The sequence below is a fragment of the Antedon bifida genome, chromosome 7, assembly GCF_963402885.1.
Source record: "Antedon bifida chromosome 7, ecAntBifi1.1, whole genome shotgun sequence".
In the NCBI taxonomy this organism is placed as follows: domain Eukaryota; kingdom Metazoa; phylum Echinodermata; class Crinoidea; order Comatulida; family Antedonidae; genus Antedon; species Antedon bifida.
This window is the reverse complement of record NC_136232.1, coordinates 18,898,135-18,916,048: the sequence shown is the minus strand read 5'-3', so window position 1 is coordinate 18,916,048 and position 17,914 is coordinate 18,898,135. Positions and strand designations below refer to the sequence as shown.

Below are 17,914 nucleotides of genomic sequence, written 5' to 3'. Positions count from 1 at the left end.
ATTAATTGATATTTAACTTTGGTATATTATAGTATCAGTTCAATTTAAATATGTTGTGTTTATATTTTGTTTAGTGGAAAATGGCCTCATTTGCCCTCTAAGTTCCATACTTGTGAATAGGACTCCAGTAGTATAAAGTCTATCGTCTTTTTTCTTCGGTACTAGTACAGGTTGTATTCTTAATTTATCAATCGTGTTACCATAAACATGTTCCGGTAGAGGTGGCTCGGAGTTTGCATAAACGTGTTCAGTAGAAGAAGTAGCAAAAGTAGGCTTAATTCCTTCATATTCACTTTCTTCACAATGTTTGGTAATAAGTATCTATTGTGCATACATTGGGTTGAGCAGTAGAGGATTTACCAACGTCCTTTTCTGAATGTTTACGACGAAATCTAAAATGTGTAAAGTTTGAGTGTTATATTTCATCGGTCAGCGAAGGATCAAGTATGTAAGCGTAAAAAATATTATGGAAAAAAACAATAGAATTCGGTAAGGTAAAAACATTAAACTACTACTAAAATACTTAAACACATTCTGTTTCTATTTTCGAATTTCATTGACTTATTTTGTCATTATTTAATATATTCATTGGTTAACCATAGAAACATCGATTATACATTGTACATTTCACTTGATATCGAATAATAGAGTTGGATTCGATCATACTCACTAGAAACTGGCTGAATATAATTTGATAAAGTAATATATAATGGTACTAAAATAATGCTTGCAAATGTTTTTATATTTCCATCAATACTACAGAGATCACTACTTTGTAATAATACCATTCTTTAAAACAATATAAAAAATCGTTCTACCGCGTATTTTGACAAAATTATTATTCCACACAATTTGTGAATTCTGGTTTGGTCAAAGTATTAATTATATCTTTGTTTTTTTAGAACATTTGTCCATCAACTAACAAATGCTACATTAAATATAACGTCACTACCTTCATTTTGTTGTAAATGTTATTTGTAATTATACTTTCTTTCTTATTTAATATGGCCATAGAGGAGTCATACTAAAAAAATGCACTGCAGTGAAATACATTCTTTTGTAATTAGTGATGGGTCACAGCCCCAACCCTCCCTGATTGATTGGACTAGATTGGCTGGACTAAACTACAAGTTACTAATAAGTAAATGGAAATTGACTGTTACAAAATGCCATTGATACCACAAAAAATACGCAAGTATGTTGTGTGCAAAAGTTTGTTTCAGTGAAATAGTGAATCGCGTTGACGTCACGTCACTAAAAAGTCTAATATCTGGCACACAGTGGGTATAAACTCTTTAATCCTATTTTCAGTTGTTTTCTCCTCTCAATAATATAATCTGCCATATATAGTTAATTTTCTAAATATTTTACAAACCTTTTTAACATTAACTTGCGTTTAAAATTATAAATACGTCAAAATATTACAGTAACTTTGCGAAGAAAAATTAGCGCCCTAAGCAGCTTGTTGTGATTCCTACCCATTTTATAGATGTTTGTTCTCTGTTCCTGTATATTGTATCTAGCTCTTAATGAACTGTATTGGAAGTGATATACATAATTAATCGGAAGTGAAAAGAAGACTGTAAAACAGGGCACTTACATTTTATCATCGTCCAATCAAATGACTGGAATCTATCTAGGTTGGATCTAAATATTGATCTGCAAACTCTTACAAAATAGTACTGTGACTCGAGGACTTCCGTTAATAATAAATTCATTATCAGGGTTTCCGTTTTTTTCTGTAAGTTACACAACATAAGAAAATACGTAATAGCTACAGTTAAAAAGATAAGAGATACTCGCTACAGAAAATCAACATGGCAGAGTTGGCCCAACCCGAAAGCAATCATTCACCCCGAGAAGATTCCTGCTATGGATGCTTTCAGTTCTTAAATGTCATATATGCCGTAAGTAATTTTACTTTTGCGTATTATTTTAAAATATATCTATTAAAAACGATGATAGGATAAATACATTTTAAACATTAATTATAATAAGAATGGCGCGACTAAAATATCTACAAATTAGCTAATAACTTTATTTTGTGATAAATGGCCTACAATAAAGACATACTATAGCAATGCACCGATTATGTTAAATATACAGTACCAATGTTATTATTTGTTCTCGTAGATAAGTGGAATAGGAATGGTGGTATTGAGTACTCGGGTTTTAGTTAACATCAACAGGGAGTTGGTCACTGTGATGTATGGTCAGTTCTTTATACATGCGACATTTTTTATCTTATGTGGTTTAGCCGTAATGGCCCTGACTATATTTGGAATTTACAGTGGATGGAAGAGAAATAGGTGTACTGTTTTTGCGGTAAGTCCAACCTCTTACGTCACCGTATTTAAGGACAACACAATTATAAAGGTAATCAAAACCTCAGTTCAGTTCAGTCTCCTAACCCCAGAAAGGGTTGTTGAGGCACCACTGCTGACTTTTGGACAACAATCCTCCTCCATCGATCTCTGTCCTCTGTAGCTCGTTGTGAGTCACCAAAGGTCAAACGTGTCCATTCCTTGATGTTGTCTTCCCACCTCTTTCTCTGCCTCTCCTTCTCCCTCCTGGTATGTTACCCTGTATGGCCAGCCCACTGGATCTCGACACGTGTCCATTGATATGGCTATTTTCTTGACCAATGGTCAAAAATAAAGTTTCATTTTTGGCAAAAGTTGTCCATTAAAGTGAATAGAAATATTTATCTTCTAAGTATTTTGACACCAACTACGACCAATTCCGCCCAACAATTTCTGAGATATGAAAAGTGTGCTCCAAACCAAAAATGTTTGTGCCGGCTATATGTCAACGGTCAAAATTAGGGGTTTATTGACAGTGTTATGATTTTTATTACATTATAACAAATATAAACATATACTTTGAAAGTAATTTGGGACAACAATTATCACTTTCTGACAAGTGGTTGATGAGATATTCATATGGCCAATTTCTTGAATACTGGTCACAAAAGTAAAACAAATATTCCAATACACCCAGTAGTTACCAAGTTGCGCAAAGTCTTACTTTTGACCCATATTGGCCCTTTGACCCCTGTACTGACCAGCATCCCAATTTTTTATTCGGCAAACAGCAACAAATTGATTTGTATTGATATAAGGAAGCAACAAAACATTGTTGCCATAGTTTGCTAGAGGGTACATATTGCACTATGTATGATGTGATGTGAATAAAGTTATGTATGTATGTATTATAACACCACACATATCAACAAAAATACGTAATATCAGGAAAAATTATAATTAATTTTTCCGCGGTCGCTCGCCGTAACGAATGATGGGCCGATAGCCGACATGCGTTAGCCACGATCGCGATTACTAATGTAAAATCCTACGTTTGACGACACGACACAGTGACAGATGTTGTGTGCGTTTATAAAATGGGAAACCCCGAGCTGCACAGAATTTTCCTGCTATTGGTTGATGGATCAGTTTTTTTTACCCTCCAGAAAAAGAAATAAAATCAATTTAGGAATCATGAAAGTAACGTTGAATTACAGATTAACCAAAAAAAAGTAACAATATGCAACAATATGGAAACTGTGTGAAGCCAAGGGAGAACAAACAAGCATAAATGAAGCGATAAAGGAGACTTGTTGAAGAGTTGATGAGAAAATGTTACTAAGCCTGGTTACCTAGCTTAATGGACTGTTTGGCGCTTTGCTTGAGAAGAGAAGATATCTTCCTAAGGCCATGTAGCCTTATTTACCAATCATATTATCTAAGGGAAACGCCCTAATAATGAACAAATTCCTATCCAACTGAATATTCATTAAGTGAAATATCCCGGTCAAGTGTATTTCAATTATTGCATCATACGTTATGCAAATCATGATTCGTTGCTAAAGCATCCAATGTTTTTTATTTTTTATTACTAAAATATATTTATTTCATAATGACATTTCATAATATTGATATCTTAACATATTCATTAACATGTTTATTTCTTATCGTATTCATTTTTCTTAACGTATTCTTTCTTAAAACATTCATTTTCTTAACATATTCGTTCCTTAAAAATGTATTGTCCCCTGAAAAAATTTTAAAAACAACATTTTTAGTCGCGTGCTCACTATATCGGTCGGTTGGTCGGTCTGTCGGTAAAACACTAACTTGACCACGCGACTGCAGCCATTTATATGGCTTTGTTGTTTTAATATGCCATTTTAATGCAACATAATAGAATGAAAAAAAAATGTATTTACCTGAAAAAACTGTAATTTAAACTAGGCTGCCAGCCAATGGTTTTTGGTTGAATTTAACCATTTATTATGTTATTTTCATACATGAAAACATTATTTTTTCCCCATTTTTTTTATACGAAAGTGATTAACTTTAAAACAAAATAACATATTCAAAGTCTGATTCATTTAATCTTCATTTCCATGTTTTTGGGGGACAATACATTTTTAACATAGGTCATAATTTTAGCAAATTCATTTCTTAACGTAATCATATTTTTGCAAATTCATTTCTTAACATAATCATATTGTTGCATATTTATCGTCTCGAAGATGGTACGTGTTTTGTGTCATTTCAAAGGTCTTGAATAAGAATATATACAATAAAACCTATTTATGATATTGTGCTCACGGAAATAGCAAAAAATTCGGAACAATTTGCCAAAACAACATAATTTCAGGAATTATTTGTATACGTTGCATATAATCAATTTCGATATAAATGAGAAATCATTGCATTACAAATGTAAAAGTGTAAAGTTTCATTTTTTCTTGTCTTTTTACTATCAATTATCATATGACAACCATAAGTGAATCAGAACCTTGTCCGTGACTGCAGCATACACTTACAAATCATAGAATACAATCAAATTTAGCGCACATAATAGACGACTTCTGCCGATCACATAACACACATAGGACAATAGGCATATTCCATTGGTGACCTTTTCACTCCAGCAACTTTAATTTTACTCCATGATAGATTTATGTTATGTGGAGAGACATACCTATTCGAATGAAGAAAGGGATGTGTATATACCACAACATCGGGCATGCCGTCCTGATTAGTGTGACGTCTGTGAATAAATAGAAAGCCGAGCCTGAATATATAGAATAGACCCATCTAAGGTGTGTAAGATTTTGCTGTACCCCGAGTATGTTTATTTCTTAACGTATTCATTTCTTAACGTAATCATTTCTTAACTCATTCTTTTTTAATGCATTCATTTCTTAACGTATTCATTATCGAAGTATATTCAATTCAATGTTTTTTTAGATAAATTCATTTCTTAAGTTATTGTTAGATTTATTATTTTTCATTTTCTGTTGCAACATCGTCATCTATTTTTCTAGATATTATAATGTGTGTATCATAATTATTCGTCATTATCATTATTATGGTCATAATCAACATCATCAGCATCAACTGGTGAAATGTGTAGTCCCAGATGTGAATGAACACAAATGCAAATAATAAACGCAAATGCAATATTTTGAAAATCTTTAAAATCTTATATTGAAGCATTTGATATAATAAGGAACATAATATGTATCATTCTGGTTATAAATATAACCAATGGTTTTGCAGTAATATTTATAAGTAGTTGATTCTGTATTATACTGCACGTTGCATTGATTAGTGTTTGTAGCACAACAATGCAGAGAGGAACCTATGGCGTGAAGTATTGTGAACAAGATCAATGGTGTCTTCTTCATCATTTGCTGCAAGATCACTGCTACGGCTATCATTATTGATGGTTTCATTTGTACTGGCGTCATTGGCACTGGCATCTGTGCTGTCGATATCTTCACTGGTAGCATCCTGGATTTCCTCTGTCAGTGTTCTGCGGTGACCGATATTACGGATGCCTCGTCGAAGTCTGCGAAAAAGCCGTCGGAAAATGCCTGCTCGTGGTACATCTGTAGAATTCTGGTTAGCAGGGACATCACCAGCCAAATTGTCTGTAAGGAATAAATACAATGTTTTTCATTTTGTTTTTAATAATAGTACTATTGGTATTAATAAAATGCATGTTTATTTTTATATAATAAAATAAATCACCTTCGCTTGGCTTGCAGCTTGGAACGGCATTTTCGAAAGTCTTACTATCCTTTTCATCTGTCTTGTCCATGTTGACGACATCAATGCTGTAGTGAATAATTTCAGAGACATACTGTCTGACTGCATTGATGTCAATCTCAACATCAGGGATGGGGTCGTCAATTTCAACATCATGGATAGTGTTGCCATCGGTATCATCAATCTTTACATCAGAAAAGGTTTTGTTAATCTTAGCGTTTGAGACGGTGTAATTATTTATGGCATCGGAGAGGGTGTCAACAATCTCGACAGTGTTGTCAATCTTGCCTTTGGACACAGTGTCGTCAATAACAATTTCAGAGATGGTGTTGTCAATCAAGGTGTTGGTTATATCGGCAGTCTTCATGCTGGTTGAGATAATGCCGGAGATGTACTCATCCTCGACAGTTTTGTCAATGCTATTGGTGATATCATTGGAAGTGGTGATGTTTTCTGAGATTACAGAATCCTTTGTGACGATTTTGCTAACTTTGTCCCTATTGATGATGGCAATGTAATCCTTCACTTTTTTAGTGACCACGACAACATCTGGGGTACTATCGTCAAGAGACATGTTATTGTCAAAGACCTTAATGGCTGCAGCTGCTGCCTTGGTGATGACATCCAGTTCACTGACCTTTCTTAAACTTTCTACTTGCACATGATTCTTAACATCTTCAGAACCACTGATGCATTGAGGTTCATCAATAATGTCATTCAGGTCTGTAAAATGCAAATATTGTGTCACACTTTGTACATTCATACATCCATGTAGGGTTTTTAAAAAAACTTGTCAAAATAAGAGAAATAATTAGATTGATTGTAATAAGTACCTGAAAGTGCATCGTAAAATATCTCATCCTCATCATCGCTCTCATCATCATCATCGTCGCTCCAATCACCAGCAAGTGATGGTTTTGACTTCTTCGGCATATCTTCAACCTTTTTCTCAACAAAACTTTCAAAACTATCTATCATATTTCTCGTTGATTTTCGTGGAACTGGGATGTCTTCAAAATGAGAAGCCTGTAAAATTAAACGATGAATATGGGTATATAAAGCAGCTTAGACTACTAAAATATCCATGCTCTTCTTAGGAAAGAATCGTTAATTGTTAACCACACAACAATTTAATTACATTACACTATGTAAAATTAATTTTAAAATGTATATAAAATTCATAAAACAGTCAAATGAGGCATTACAAAATCAACTTTAGGATATGGCCACCAGTTGAGAAAAATCATGTTGATTGTGAGAGATGCACTAAATATTGTGAATAACAGACAAAAAAGAAATGGCACTATTGTATGTCCGTACAGTACCTTTCTACTGTTGTCCTGCATAAAGTTCTGTGTCATATTTTTCACAGATGCACCTCTTGTTTTGGTGTTGCCAAGGAGTTTCACCCAGCCGATTATTTTGGGTGGCCTTTTCAACTTGACCTCTTTTACAATATTGTCATCACCTTGGATTGAATGCGCCATCTTTTTTACACTTTTCTTTGCTGGTTTTGGTGCAACTGGTGGCTTAATCCTGTGCCGAGGATGTTCACCCTTTGGCTTAACTGCCAAATCATTGATGCTGGTGGTCTTCGTAGCATCTTCTTGTGCCTTGTTCCCATGAAACCTCGATATTGGTTTTATTCCTTGGATGACAGGCCCGAACGTTTCGTTGACAATTATGTCTGCAAATATTAAATAAGGATAAGTACACTGTAAAGCTACCTAGACAATTTATCTTCTTGTCATACAAAATTAATATAGGTCTATATTCTAATGTGTGAATATTTCCACAGTGAAGAAATTGATCGTTTCTATTTATATAAACACTTTCTAAATGATTTCTCCACTCACCACGGTTCGTTGGAACCTTTTCCATTGTTTTCCCGCAATAGCTTAAATTAAATCGATAATAAATACGAATATAATTCGGAATTAATCGCTCAATATTTCATATAATAATAATAATACACAGTTGATATATCAAGCTGAAGATGATTTGTGTTGGGACGTTGCTAGGACGTACTGGATACCTAACGCGCAATCATGCTACCATGCGACGCGATGAACGCGTTGCGCGGTAATTAAGTACACGAGCAACAATTGTTACTGTGTGTGATACTAAGATCTCATGAAAGATAATACATATTGGGTGGATTTCAACGTTAGAAGTCATGTTAATGGTCTACTTTTAAAACTTTAATCGTTATCTATTATCAAAGATATTTTATGTATTGGCCTAAAAATAGAAATCATAACGTTAATTAGGCCTACTCCTTTTATTAAAAAAGTTCCCGCCCTCTTGTTCGAGCGATATTGTTTAGATGGACTTGTTTCAGGCTAGACCTACTATAACTAGCTCAATCTCCCGAATCCGACGAGATGCTTTCGGCAGCCACAGAGTGAGACAATCAACGGCCTAGTGGTAGGCCTATTGATAATATATTCAACATTGTAGTGTTATCCGAGTGGGGTGTCACGAAACCTAAGATCACGAAAGCTAAGACTCCCTAAGACCTAAGATCACGAAATATAAGACCCAAGACCTAAGATTACAAATTCTAAGATATACGACAGCTTAAAAACAATAATTGTTTATCTATACACAATTTCAAACATAGTATGTTTCATATATTAATGCTTTTTACCATAAATTTAATTAATTACTTATCACAAACAGAAATAAACTCACAATATTTTTGCCCGTTGAGTAAATATATACCTTTGTTTCACAACAAAAAAACTGGATATATATTTACTCCATTGTGTTGGTTTCAGTGGGTGTTTCCCCTTCTCACCTGTATTGTATTTTGACTACAAATTAATTCTACTAACTTTATTCTGAATACCACACCTTAGAATTAGGCCTCATAAGTACTTTATGAAAGAGATTCACACAAAAAGTAACAAATAAATACTTGGTATTATTTTAAAGTAAAAACTGGTGATTTTACTCAACTTTCAATATTTTTGTTTCTATGGAGCGCCAAAAGAGCAACAATAATAGAGGGCACGTTTAATTTATTCAATATATTTTGTCAATTTGTCAATAAAAATGCTGTAATAAGTTACTGCTCTATTTTCAAAGAATATTAATCGATCTTAAATTCAGCATCATTATTTACCCTAGGCCTAGTCATAAGGGCGACCTAAGGGGATATGATGAATTTGTCGATTTTATTCTTAAAGTTAAAGATGTATTGTCCCCCAAAAACATAAAAATTGAAGATTAATTAAATCAGACTTTGAATAGGTTATTTTGTTTTTAATCAAGTTAATCACTTCCGTAGAAAAAAAATAATAATGTTTTCACTTATAAAATAACATAATAAATGGTTAAATTCAACAAAAAATCCATTGGCTGGCAGCCAGTTTAGCTATTTTTTGCTTTAAATTACAGTTTTTTCAGGTAAAATAAATTTTGTTTAGATCCAATTTTTGTGACTATACTATATGTGACATTAAAATGCTATATGCAAAAAAAAAATGTAACAAATTATTTTTCAGGGGGACAATAAATCTTTAACAAAACCGTGTAAAGTATAAACAGTAACATTTTATTTGTATTGACAGTGACAAAATATATTGAATTGAACATGATTTTCACCAAAAAATGAGTTAAATTTATGGATTCCACATAGTTGTTAGCCCTTTATTAATGTTGCTCTTTTTTTAAAATATTGAACATAGAGTATGCGAAAATCGCATGAGAAAAACGTCTGTAAAATCATCAATTTATTTAAAGAATTTATTGTTATTTTATTGATTCTTCTTCATTTAATTCTAAGGTGTGGTATTCAGGATAAAGTTGGTTAACACATTTATAGTTAAAATACAAGGCAGGTGCGAAAGAGAACTATTAGTAATCTTATGTCTTGGGTCTTAAATTTCGTGATCTTAGGTCTTAGAGGTCTTAGCTTTCCTGATCTTTGGTTTTGTGACACCCGCTTCTATCCATCTCTGTAGATCAGCTGTGAGTGTCCAAGACTCACATTCGTACAAGAATACGGAGATGGACAGAATGCGCATGAGCCTGATCTTTGACGTGAGGGGGATGTTTCTGTCGTGCCATATTGTCTTCAATTTTGCCAGTGCTGCTGTTTGTGCTATCCTGGACAATATTTCTGGTTTGGACCCTTCATCAGTCACAATAGCTCCCAGACATTTGAAGCTGTTCACAGTTTCCAGCTTCTGGTCCTTCACTGTGACTTCCGTTTTGATGCCATTAAAACCTAAAATTAGATAAATATAAGAAGTATGTATAACTAATAAATACATAGAGATAAACTGTTAAAATTATTATTATCGAATACCACGAAACTACACACACATACGTTCTTAATGGTGAGGGATTGATTCTGCATGGTAGTAAAGTTTGGAATTAACAGAAATTGAAACAAAGACTACATGTACGTTGGGTTAATAAAAATACATATGACAATAATAATATCAATAATGATAATGACTTATTTATATTTCAGTACATCGCAGGATTGACGGTGATATTTACTATTGTAATCATAGGGGGTTTCTTTTTACTACCTCACTTGGCTTATAGCACACAGGTAATTAACAACATCTAATAAAAAAGCAATACTAATATAATTATGATGATAACCTACAACTATAACTATACGAATAATATACCCAAGTCAAGTTCTATGGTGATTAGGCCTCTGTATACCGTATATTCTCGCTTCAGCCGATTCTCGGTACTGTATCTATTTCCGAAGTATCATAAGAATATTAATGGTAATACAACATCACATGTATTTCACATGTATCTAGAGTAACCTAACCCTTAACCTAACCTTACATGATACAGGCACCTCATGTGATGCTGTATTACCAAATATTCCTATGATACATCGGATAGATAGTATGTGGAGATTTAGCACATTGTTCTTGTAATCCACTGACTTGGCGGATTTATTCGTACAAATCACAATCGTTGGTTTAAACTTTATGCGCATGTATATTCATACTTCTGTCTTCAAAGCCCACCTTTTTGTGACGAATTAGAATTCTTTGGAGTGTTTCGCTTCAGATAAATGTGACAAGTAATTCATGAGCTCTGATTGGTTGCACATTTGTTTTACTTGGCAAAAACTAGAAACTATTCTAACTACCATGCACAGTAAAGTCGAAAGAAAACCTCAAGGCAGATCTCGTCGCTGTATTGAATACCCATGCACAAAAGCTTCCGATTTGCGCAAATAAATTTACTTTTATTAAGTCTGTTATATTCGTTTGTTCTGTGTTTTAAACATATTTTCCTATTGTGTATGCTTGTTGCCAAATGCTCTTACCATTATTCTGTACAATTTTATCTCCATCTTTAAAAAATATATATTTTAGGAAGATGCGATGATCCTGGACTTAAAATATTACTACGTCGGCCCTGGAGGAGACGAGCACGCCGCCAATGACAATACACTTTTTTGGGATATCATGCAAGATCATGTTTGTATATACTTTAGTATTATTATACATGATGAGCTCCTATTTTAAATATACAATATCACAAAACCTAATTTAGGCGAAAAATACCTGAATATAATAAAAACATGATAATAATATAAAGTTGTCCTGGTCGATTTCAATCGATAATTCTTTAATTCATGGTCGTCAAGTCATTTCGTCGTTATTCTATCACAACCTCTACAAAACCTCATTGTATTTTGTGCTTGTAAATGTGTAATGAATTGAAGACCGGCCACAGATTGCAGTAAATATAAATATTATATAAATACAACTTGTTTTTAATATGTACTTTTATGGTTTGATTATGCTTTTTTCTAAGAATTTCCTCTGAGGCAGGATGGTATCAAAACCTTGTTTATGTACCATTCAAACCGCGTATTTCGACAACAAAATATATGTTTTCTGAAAAACAATTCCGCTATTATTTGCATGTGAACCCTGACAATATATTGGGTATAAATTAAATTTTATAAAACAAAAAGGAGATTTTGATATTTGATAGAATATAGCGACGCTATGTAACACATTAGTTCAATTTATAACCAATGAAAGCAGTAAAACGAAATAATTATCTTACTTAAACAAAACACAGTTTGTTTTCTTTTTAGGTTAAACTATCCGATGATAATTATTTCTGTTTCAAACATTTAAATATTTGTAAATGAAATGCAAACTTAAAGCTCTGTCACACAATCAATCTACTTTGACAAAACAGTTTGATGTGCAGGGCGCCCAAATACGGTAGTGATGATCACCGTGTCCATGTTATATAGGCACATCACATGTATTTGTCACATAAAGGTTAATAGTGCAGACATAGCTTTAAACGTTCAGAGTTTGCCTCATTTGTTTTAGTACGACTGCTGCGGTGTAACAAACCCTAACGACTATAAAGAAGTGACCAACTGGTGGATAGATCAGCCACTTGCATCACGTGTCAAAGTCCCACTTTCGTGTTGTAAAAAGGATAGTAAAGGAGAACCAATTAATGAACGTCATTGCCAGGATCAGCACACTGATTACAGCCAAGTTTATAGCAGGGTAGATACACTTTTGATAATTCATATATTTTTGTTAGTAATGACACTGATTCACACCACCTGCACAAATGTTGCTTGCCCTGTTTTGCGATCAAAGAAAGACAGTTGTTGAGCGGTGAAATGTGTAAAAAGTTACATTTGTGCAAATATGACACTTTCAAATATGCAGATCTGTAAAAATGTATAATTCACTAATGTGCAAACATCACGCCGTTAAATGTAAACGATCTGTTTTGACGTTAAATGTGCAAACGAAATTCTACAAATGTACAAATCATTTTCTTTAACAAAAGTGAATGAATTAACAGGAAAATCATATCGATGAAGTAGGTATATGGATGAATATAGTATAATCCTTAGGCGAATGTATGTTATGCGCGATTTAGAATAGCGCACAGATTTTGTTAGAATCTTCACAACATTGTGTAATTTAATTGCGCAAGAAAATCTTTGCGCAATTTTAATAACATGTTTTTTCTTTTACCTACATTTTTTTGCATAAATGTATGCGTAATAATAGATTTACATAACAGATTTATATGAGCTTTGGTTTTATCAAATACTGAAAACACCATGCGAAATTGTCTGCGCAATTTGAATATTGATACAATTTGCGCAAAAAAATCCTCACACTTTCAAATTGCATAAATTGTTGAAATCGCGCATAACACAAATACATTTTAAATAAAACAATATAAAATCTAATGAACTCAGTTCAATATATGTTGTGAATTTCCTTTAAAATAAGAGGACAAAGGAGACTTCAATTTCCACGGTATAGAAGTTACCATATGTCCAGCAAGCAGCGACCACGTGTCAGTCCTGCATCCTCCCCGGACAGTTTATTTTAGCATTTATTACTATAATTTAATATGTAAGTGGCTATATTTTAAAGACATTGTCTCGTGACTATTTAGAATTAGGTCACCAATTTTAATAAACTGATTTTGGTTGAAAAAATGATTTTATAGGCCTATTTTATTTATTTTATTTTTTTCTGTAGAATTTTATTTGCACATTAATTTAACCTCAAAACTGATCATTTTTACATTTAAAGGCGTGATGTTTGCACATTAGTGGATTATACATTTTTACAGATTTGCACATTTGATGGTAACATATTTGCACAAATGTGGTTGTTTCGACTTTTTGCACAGTCCACGGCTCAATTACAGCAATGCGGAACCAAAATTTGTGCAAGAAGTGTTAACAGGGCTTAAGTTTGACGTAAAGCCAACGATCTACTAACGCTATCGTATGAAAATGTCAGTATTTTTCCTGTAGGACTACTGTAGGAATACGTATTTACAAATGAGTCGTTTCTTTTTTTTAGGGTTGCTATACCGTTTTGGAAATGCAAGCCGAAAGTTATATAACACCTTTATCGTCGGGTCGATTTGCGATAATATTGGTAAGGAAACTAACAATACGTGGAACAAATGTATGAGTGAGTGAATAAAACAAAAAGATAACCCAGTATGACTTAACATACTACAACTTAACATACTAAAAAAAATCGATGAAGACATCAACGGTGAATGAATTAATGAAGGAATGTACACAAATGTTAAAAGGGTGTGAGTGAGTGAATCAAAAACACTTATTGAACTTGAAGAAAGGCGACCGGTCCAACAAAATACTATATAATTGACACAGAATTGTACTGGCAAACTACTACGTATGGTACTGCCAGTGACCTGGATCTAATAGGTTCGTGTCCAACCCAATAATAACTTCTATATCTTAATAAAATGTTTTCATATTAGGTATATGTATATATATCATACTGTTAAATTATAGAAACAGTGCTCATATTCGGAACATGATCTCATAATCGCGTCGAGCACCGCTCATTGGCGAAAGTTCCATATTTTTTTAGTTGTATGAAAAATGTCTTTGGCGGGATTCGAACCTGTGACCTCTCGCTTACAGGGCGAGTATCATACCACTAGACCACAGAGCCATACATGGTAGTATCACAGATTTTCACCCACCAGATACATTCTCTCATACAACAAACGCCCTTACAATCAGTGGAGGCCTAACTAGTCAGAATAATTCCAATATATATTGGAAACAGGTCGAAACGTCGTACACGTACGTATTCATGGTGTAACGTAAAGAATTACATACAGATAAATAACTTCTATAATTTGTTCATCAAAAGTTTTCTTAATGTAAATGTAAGAATTGTCAATCCTCAATAATAACCAACTAATGTCATTGACTGTATTTAACCAACTGTCATTGACTGTATTTTGATTGAATGTAGGCCTACTGAAAAATATTCTCTTGCATTGTAACAGTATTTAAAAAAAGTATCCAAAATAGAAAGTCAACATAGGGAATACACAATTGACTTGACTGACTTGAAATAGTTAACTATTATCTAGCAACAGCTGCAAAAATTGTGTCAAGAAATCGCACACAATGAATTAACAAGTGGCCCAGGATGGATGCAAATATACATATACCTAACGTTTCCTACTCGAATAGCAATTTTTACTTATCAAACTTTTACAAAGTAAATTGTTTCTATTAACATATACGAAGTAATTGCATTATTGTGGTTTTTTCTTTCAGCTTCTCAGCCTGCTCTTCCAATTCTTTTGTTTTTACCAAGAGATGAGTCACCCAGAGTAGGAACTGTACTAACATGTGAGAGCATGTCGTAGATGTCTTCCATACTTCAGATGATGGGGCATGAGCTACGTGTAAATTCACTGAACTTGTCAATAGATATTTTGTATGCGGATATTTTGAAATTAATGTACAGTGTCTATGCCTAAGCATCAATAAAAAAAATGTTTTAATAGTTAGATTGAGATTCGTTTTATTGTCATACTGTTTATAAAATTAGAATCCGTCTAGAGGCATACTGTGTGTATTCATAAAGATTTTTTTCTGACAATTTTCAGAAAGATCACTTTTAAAGAATATTTTGTTTTTGTATTCAGAAATATTTAAATATTTAGTTGCTTATACGTAATCACTGATTTTGTTCTGATATTCATAAATGTTTTAATATTTAGTTGGTTATACAGTACTTAATTACTGATACTTCAATAGTCAAACACGAACACTAGCCTAATAATTAAAGCGATATGCATGGTAACATTCTTGTTTTGTTATAAAAATAGGCATACAGTTTAACAGTAGTTTAGTTAGTATTGTTTTGAGGTTTTCTTAGTAGTGAAATTCAATATTATGTTAATCTGTGATATATTGATAACCACGTTTTCTTTTCAGAACTACATACGCAGTGTACCGCAAAATAAATATCTTCTAATAGTATTCAAATATAAAGCAACTATACTATTTTTTTCTATGTTGATATTATTGATTGAAAAAATACAACACAATTAATATCAAGAAATAATGACATACACTATCAAAATGCTTGGTAAATAGTAGATCATGTAAATCAATGAATTCTACCACAAATAGAAATAATATAATAATAATATAGTAAATACAATATTGTGTATAGTGCATGTGGCGGGGCGTTTATTCGAGGAAATAAATTCTAAATGATGTTATATTAGGATGGGGCCGTTAATTTCAGGGGAGTTTATTTGAATAAATACGGTAATTAGAAACCACTTAGTTACAGTAAGTAGCTAAGTAACAACACATTTATTTAGACCAAACGTATTAATTTTGTAAACATCTTTTGTAAGTGTAGTATAGAAAAATATAAGAAAAAAGGAGTTTATCAAATTGTAATGACATTAGAAATTAACAAAAATGTAATAAATATGATTTTATGTGATGACACGAAAGATGAATGTGAATAAAAGTGGTGTGTAGCCTACGCCACAAAAAAGATAATAAAAAAGTTACAGTAAGTATACAGTTTAAAGATCGTCTAAAGCTCTGTCTACACTATCAAAAAAAAGTGTGATGTGCCCAAATAAGATAGTGATATGACATCATCATGTCCATATATGGGCACATCACATTTTGTTGTCACATAAAGTTTGATAGTTTAGACAGAGCTTAACACGACAAAGCTTCTATCACGAATTATATTGTTTACGACACAACAGCAGCAAACTCAGACAACACACAACTTCAATTTAAGAGGAGTTTATAAACATGTCTTGCACCTAATATTTTAAAGTAGGCCTAGACTGTACAACTTTTACAACTGTTTAACGCAACTCATACAATTCTATTTCAAGTTAGTTATATAGTTATTCTATGAGAAATAACTAATATATAATCTAAAAAGCTCTGCAAATTTGTCTGGCTGTTTTACTTAATCGTTGTTTTTATTTAGCTTTTTGCTCAATTTATTTTGTATTTCTATTGGGATCCAGTCATGATTCGCACAACATTGTCATTTGTTTTAGAAATTTGCCTTTTGATTAATTTTTAATTTAAATAAATAAAATGTAGGCCTAACTAATTGTGTCAGAATGCGCAACGGTGAAGAAATGAAAATGTATTAAGAAGACATATCGGAAAATTATATCAACCTACATATATGCATAATAGATAGAAGAAAAATGAAATAAAATAATGGCAACTATCGATAGGGGCCTACATATGACATATGATTTTCGTTAATAAATTCATTATCAAGGTTTACATACGAAAAAAATGTATTGTTCAAACCCTCACAGTTGCACAAGGAAGGTGGGAAGTACACTGATTTATTTATTTATTCAACAATATTTCAAGAGGGTGACCCAGCCAGCGGAAGCTGATTTTGAGGGGCCCTCAACAATACAAGCGACATAAAACCATTTCAGGTAAAAAATATATTACAATAGTTAAAATTCAATGAAAAATAAATATATAAATGTAAATTGAAAGGAAAAAATATAAAAAGGTCAGAAAGATAAAAATTTAAAATGTGTCATTATTAATAATTCTTTAATTTACTTTTAAAATTTGAAAAAGTATTGCAATATCTAATCGAAACGTCTAAAGAGTTAAAAATGTATGTCCTATAATTAAAAGAATGTTTAAAAAGTTCAGACTGAGGTCTTTGAACAACGAGATCACCCCTGGAAAGTTGCCGGGTAGACATTCTACCATTGGCAGTAATTCTGGCAAGCCCACGGCAGATGTTAGTTTGGGCGAGATTGTTAGAGGCAAGATAGGCAAGACAGCCCGTTTGGTAGTCAGCACGTTGAGAAACAGGAAGAGTAGAAATGGTGTTAAAGAATTGACGGGAACGAGTGGTGTAAGAAACTTGGAGATTAGTTCGGAGAGCTCTATTTTGAAGTTTCTGAATCTTAGAGATGTGACTAGGCCTTGCGTCCCACACCATGATGCAATAATCGATGTGGGGTAAGAATGAGAGTTGTAAAGTAGA

At 32.8% G+C, this 17,914-nt stretch overlaps 1 protein-coding gene across 1 annotated transcript; it reads left to right on the top strand.

Moving 5' to 3' along the window:
• Positions 1–1,721: 1,721 nt before the first annotated feature.
• On the top strand, positions 1,722–16,765 carry LOC144848037 (uroplakin-1a-like). The gene is made up of 7 exons (XM_078704703.1): positions 1,722–1,907; positions 2,134–2,325; positions 10,546–10,629; positions 11,423–11,527; positions 12,404–12,589; positions 13,922–13,999; positions 15,172–16,765. The coding sequence occupies exons 1-7, from the start codon at positions 1,818–1,820 to the stop codon at positions 15,229–15,231; spliced, it is 795 nt and encodes a 264-aa protein (XP_078560829.1). The 5' UTR covers positions 1,722–1,817; the 3' UTR covers positions 15,232–16,765.
• Positions 16,766–17,914: the final 1,149 nt, after the last annotated feature.

Bases quoted from the DNA above. Each gene is read 5' to 3' on its own strand.
- LOC144848037 (XM_078704703.1), top strand. From the start codon at position 1,818: ATGGCAGAGTTGGCCCAACCCGAAAGCAATCATTCACCCCGAGAAGAT. The intron at 2,326-10,545 runs GTAAGTCCAACC...TTTATATTTCAG, and splicing joins ATAGGTGTACTGTTTTTGCG to TACATCGCAGGATTGACGGT. The intron at 11,528-12,403 runs GTTTGTATATAC...CATTTGTTTTAG, and splicing joins GGGATATCATGCAAGATCAT to TACGACTGCTGCGGTGTAAC.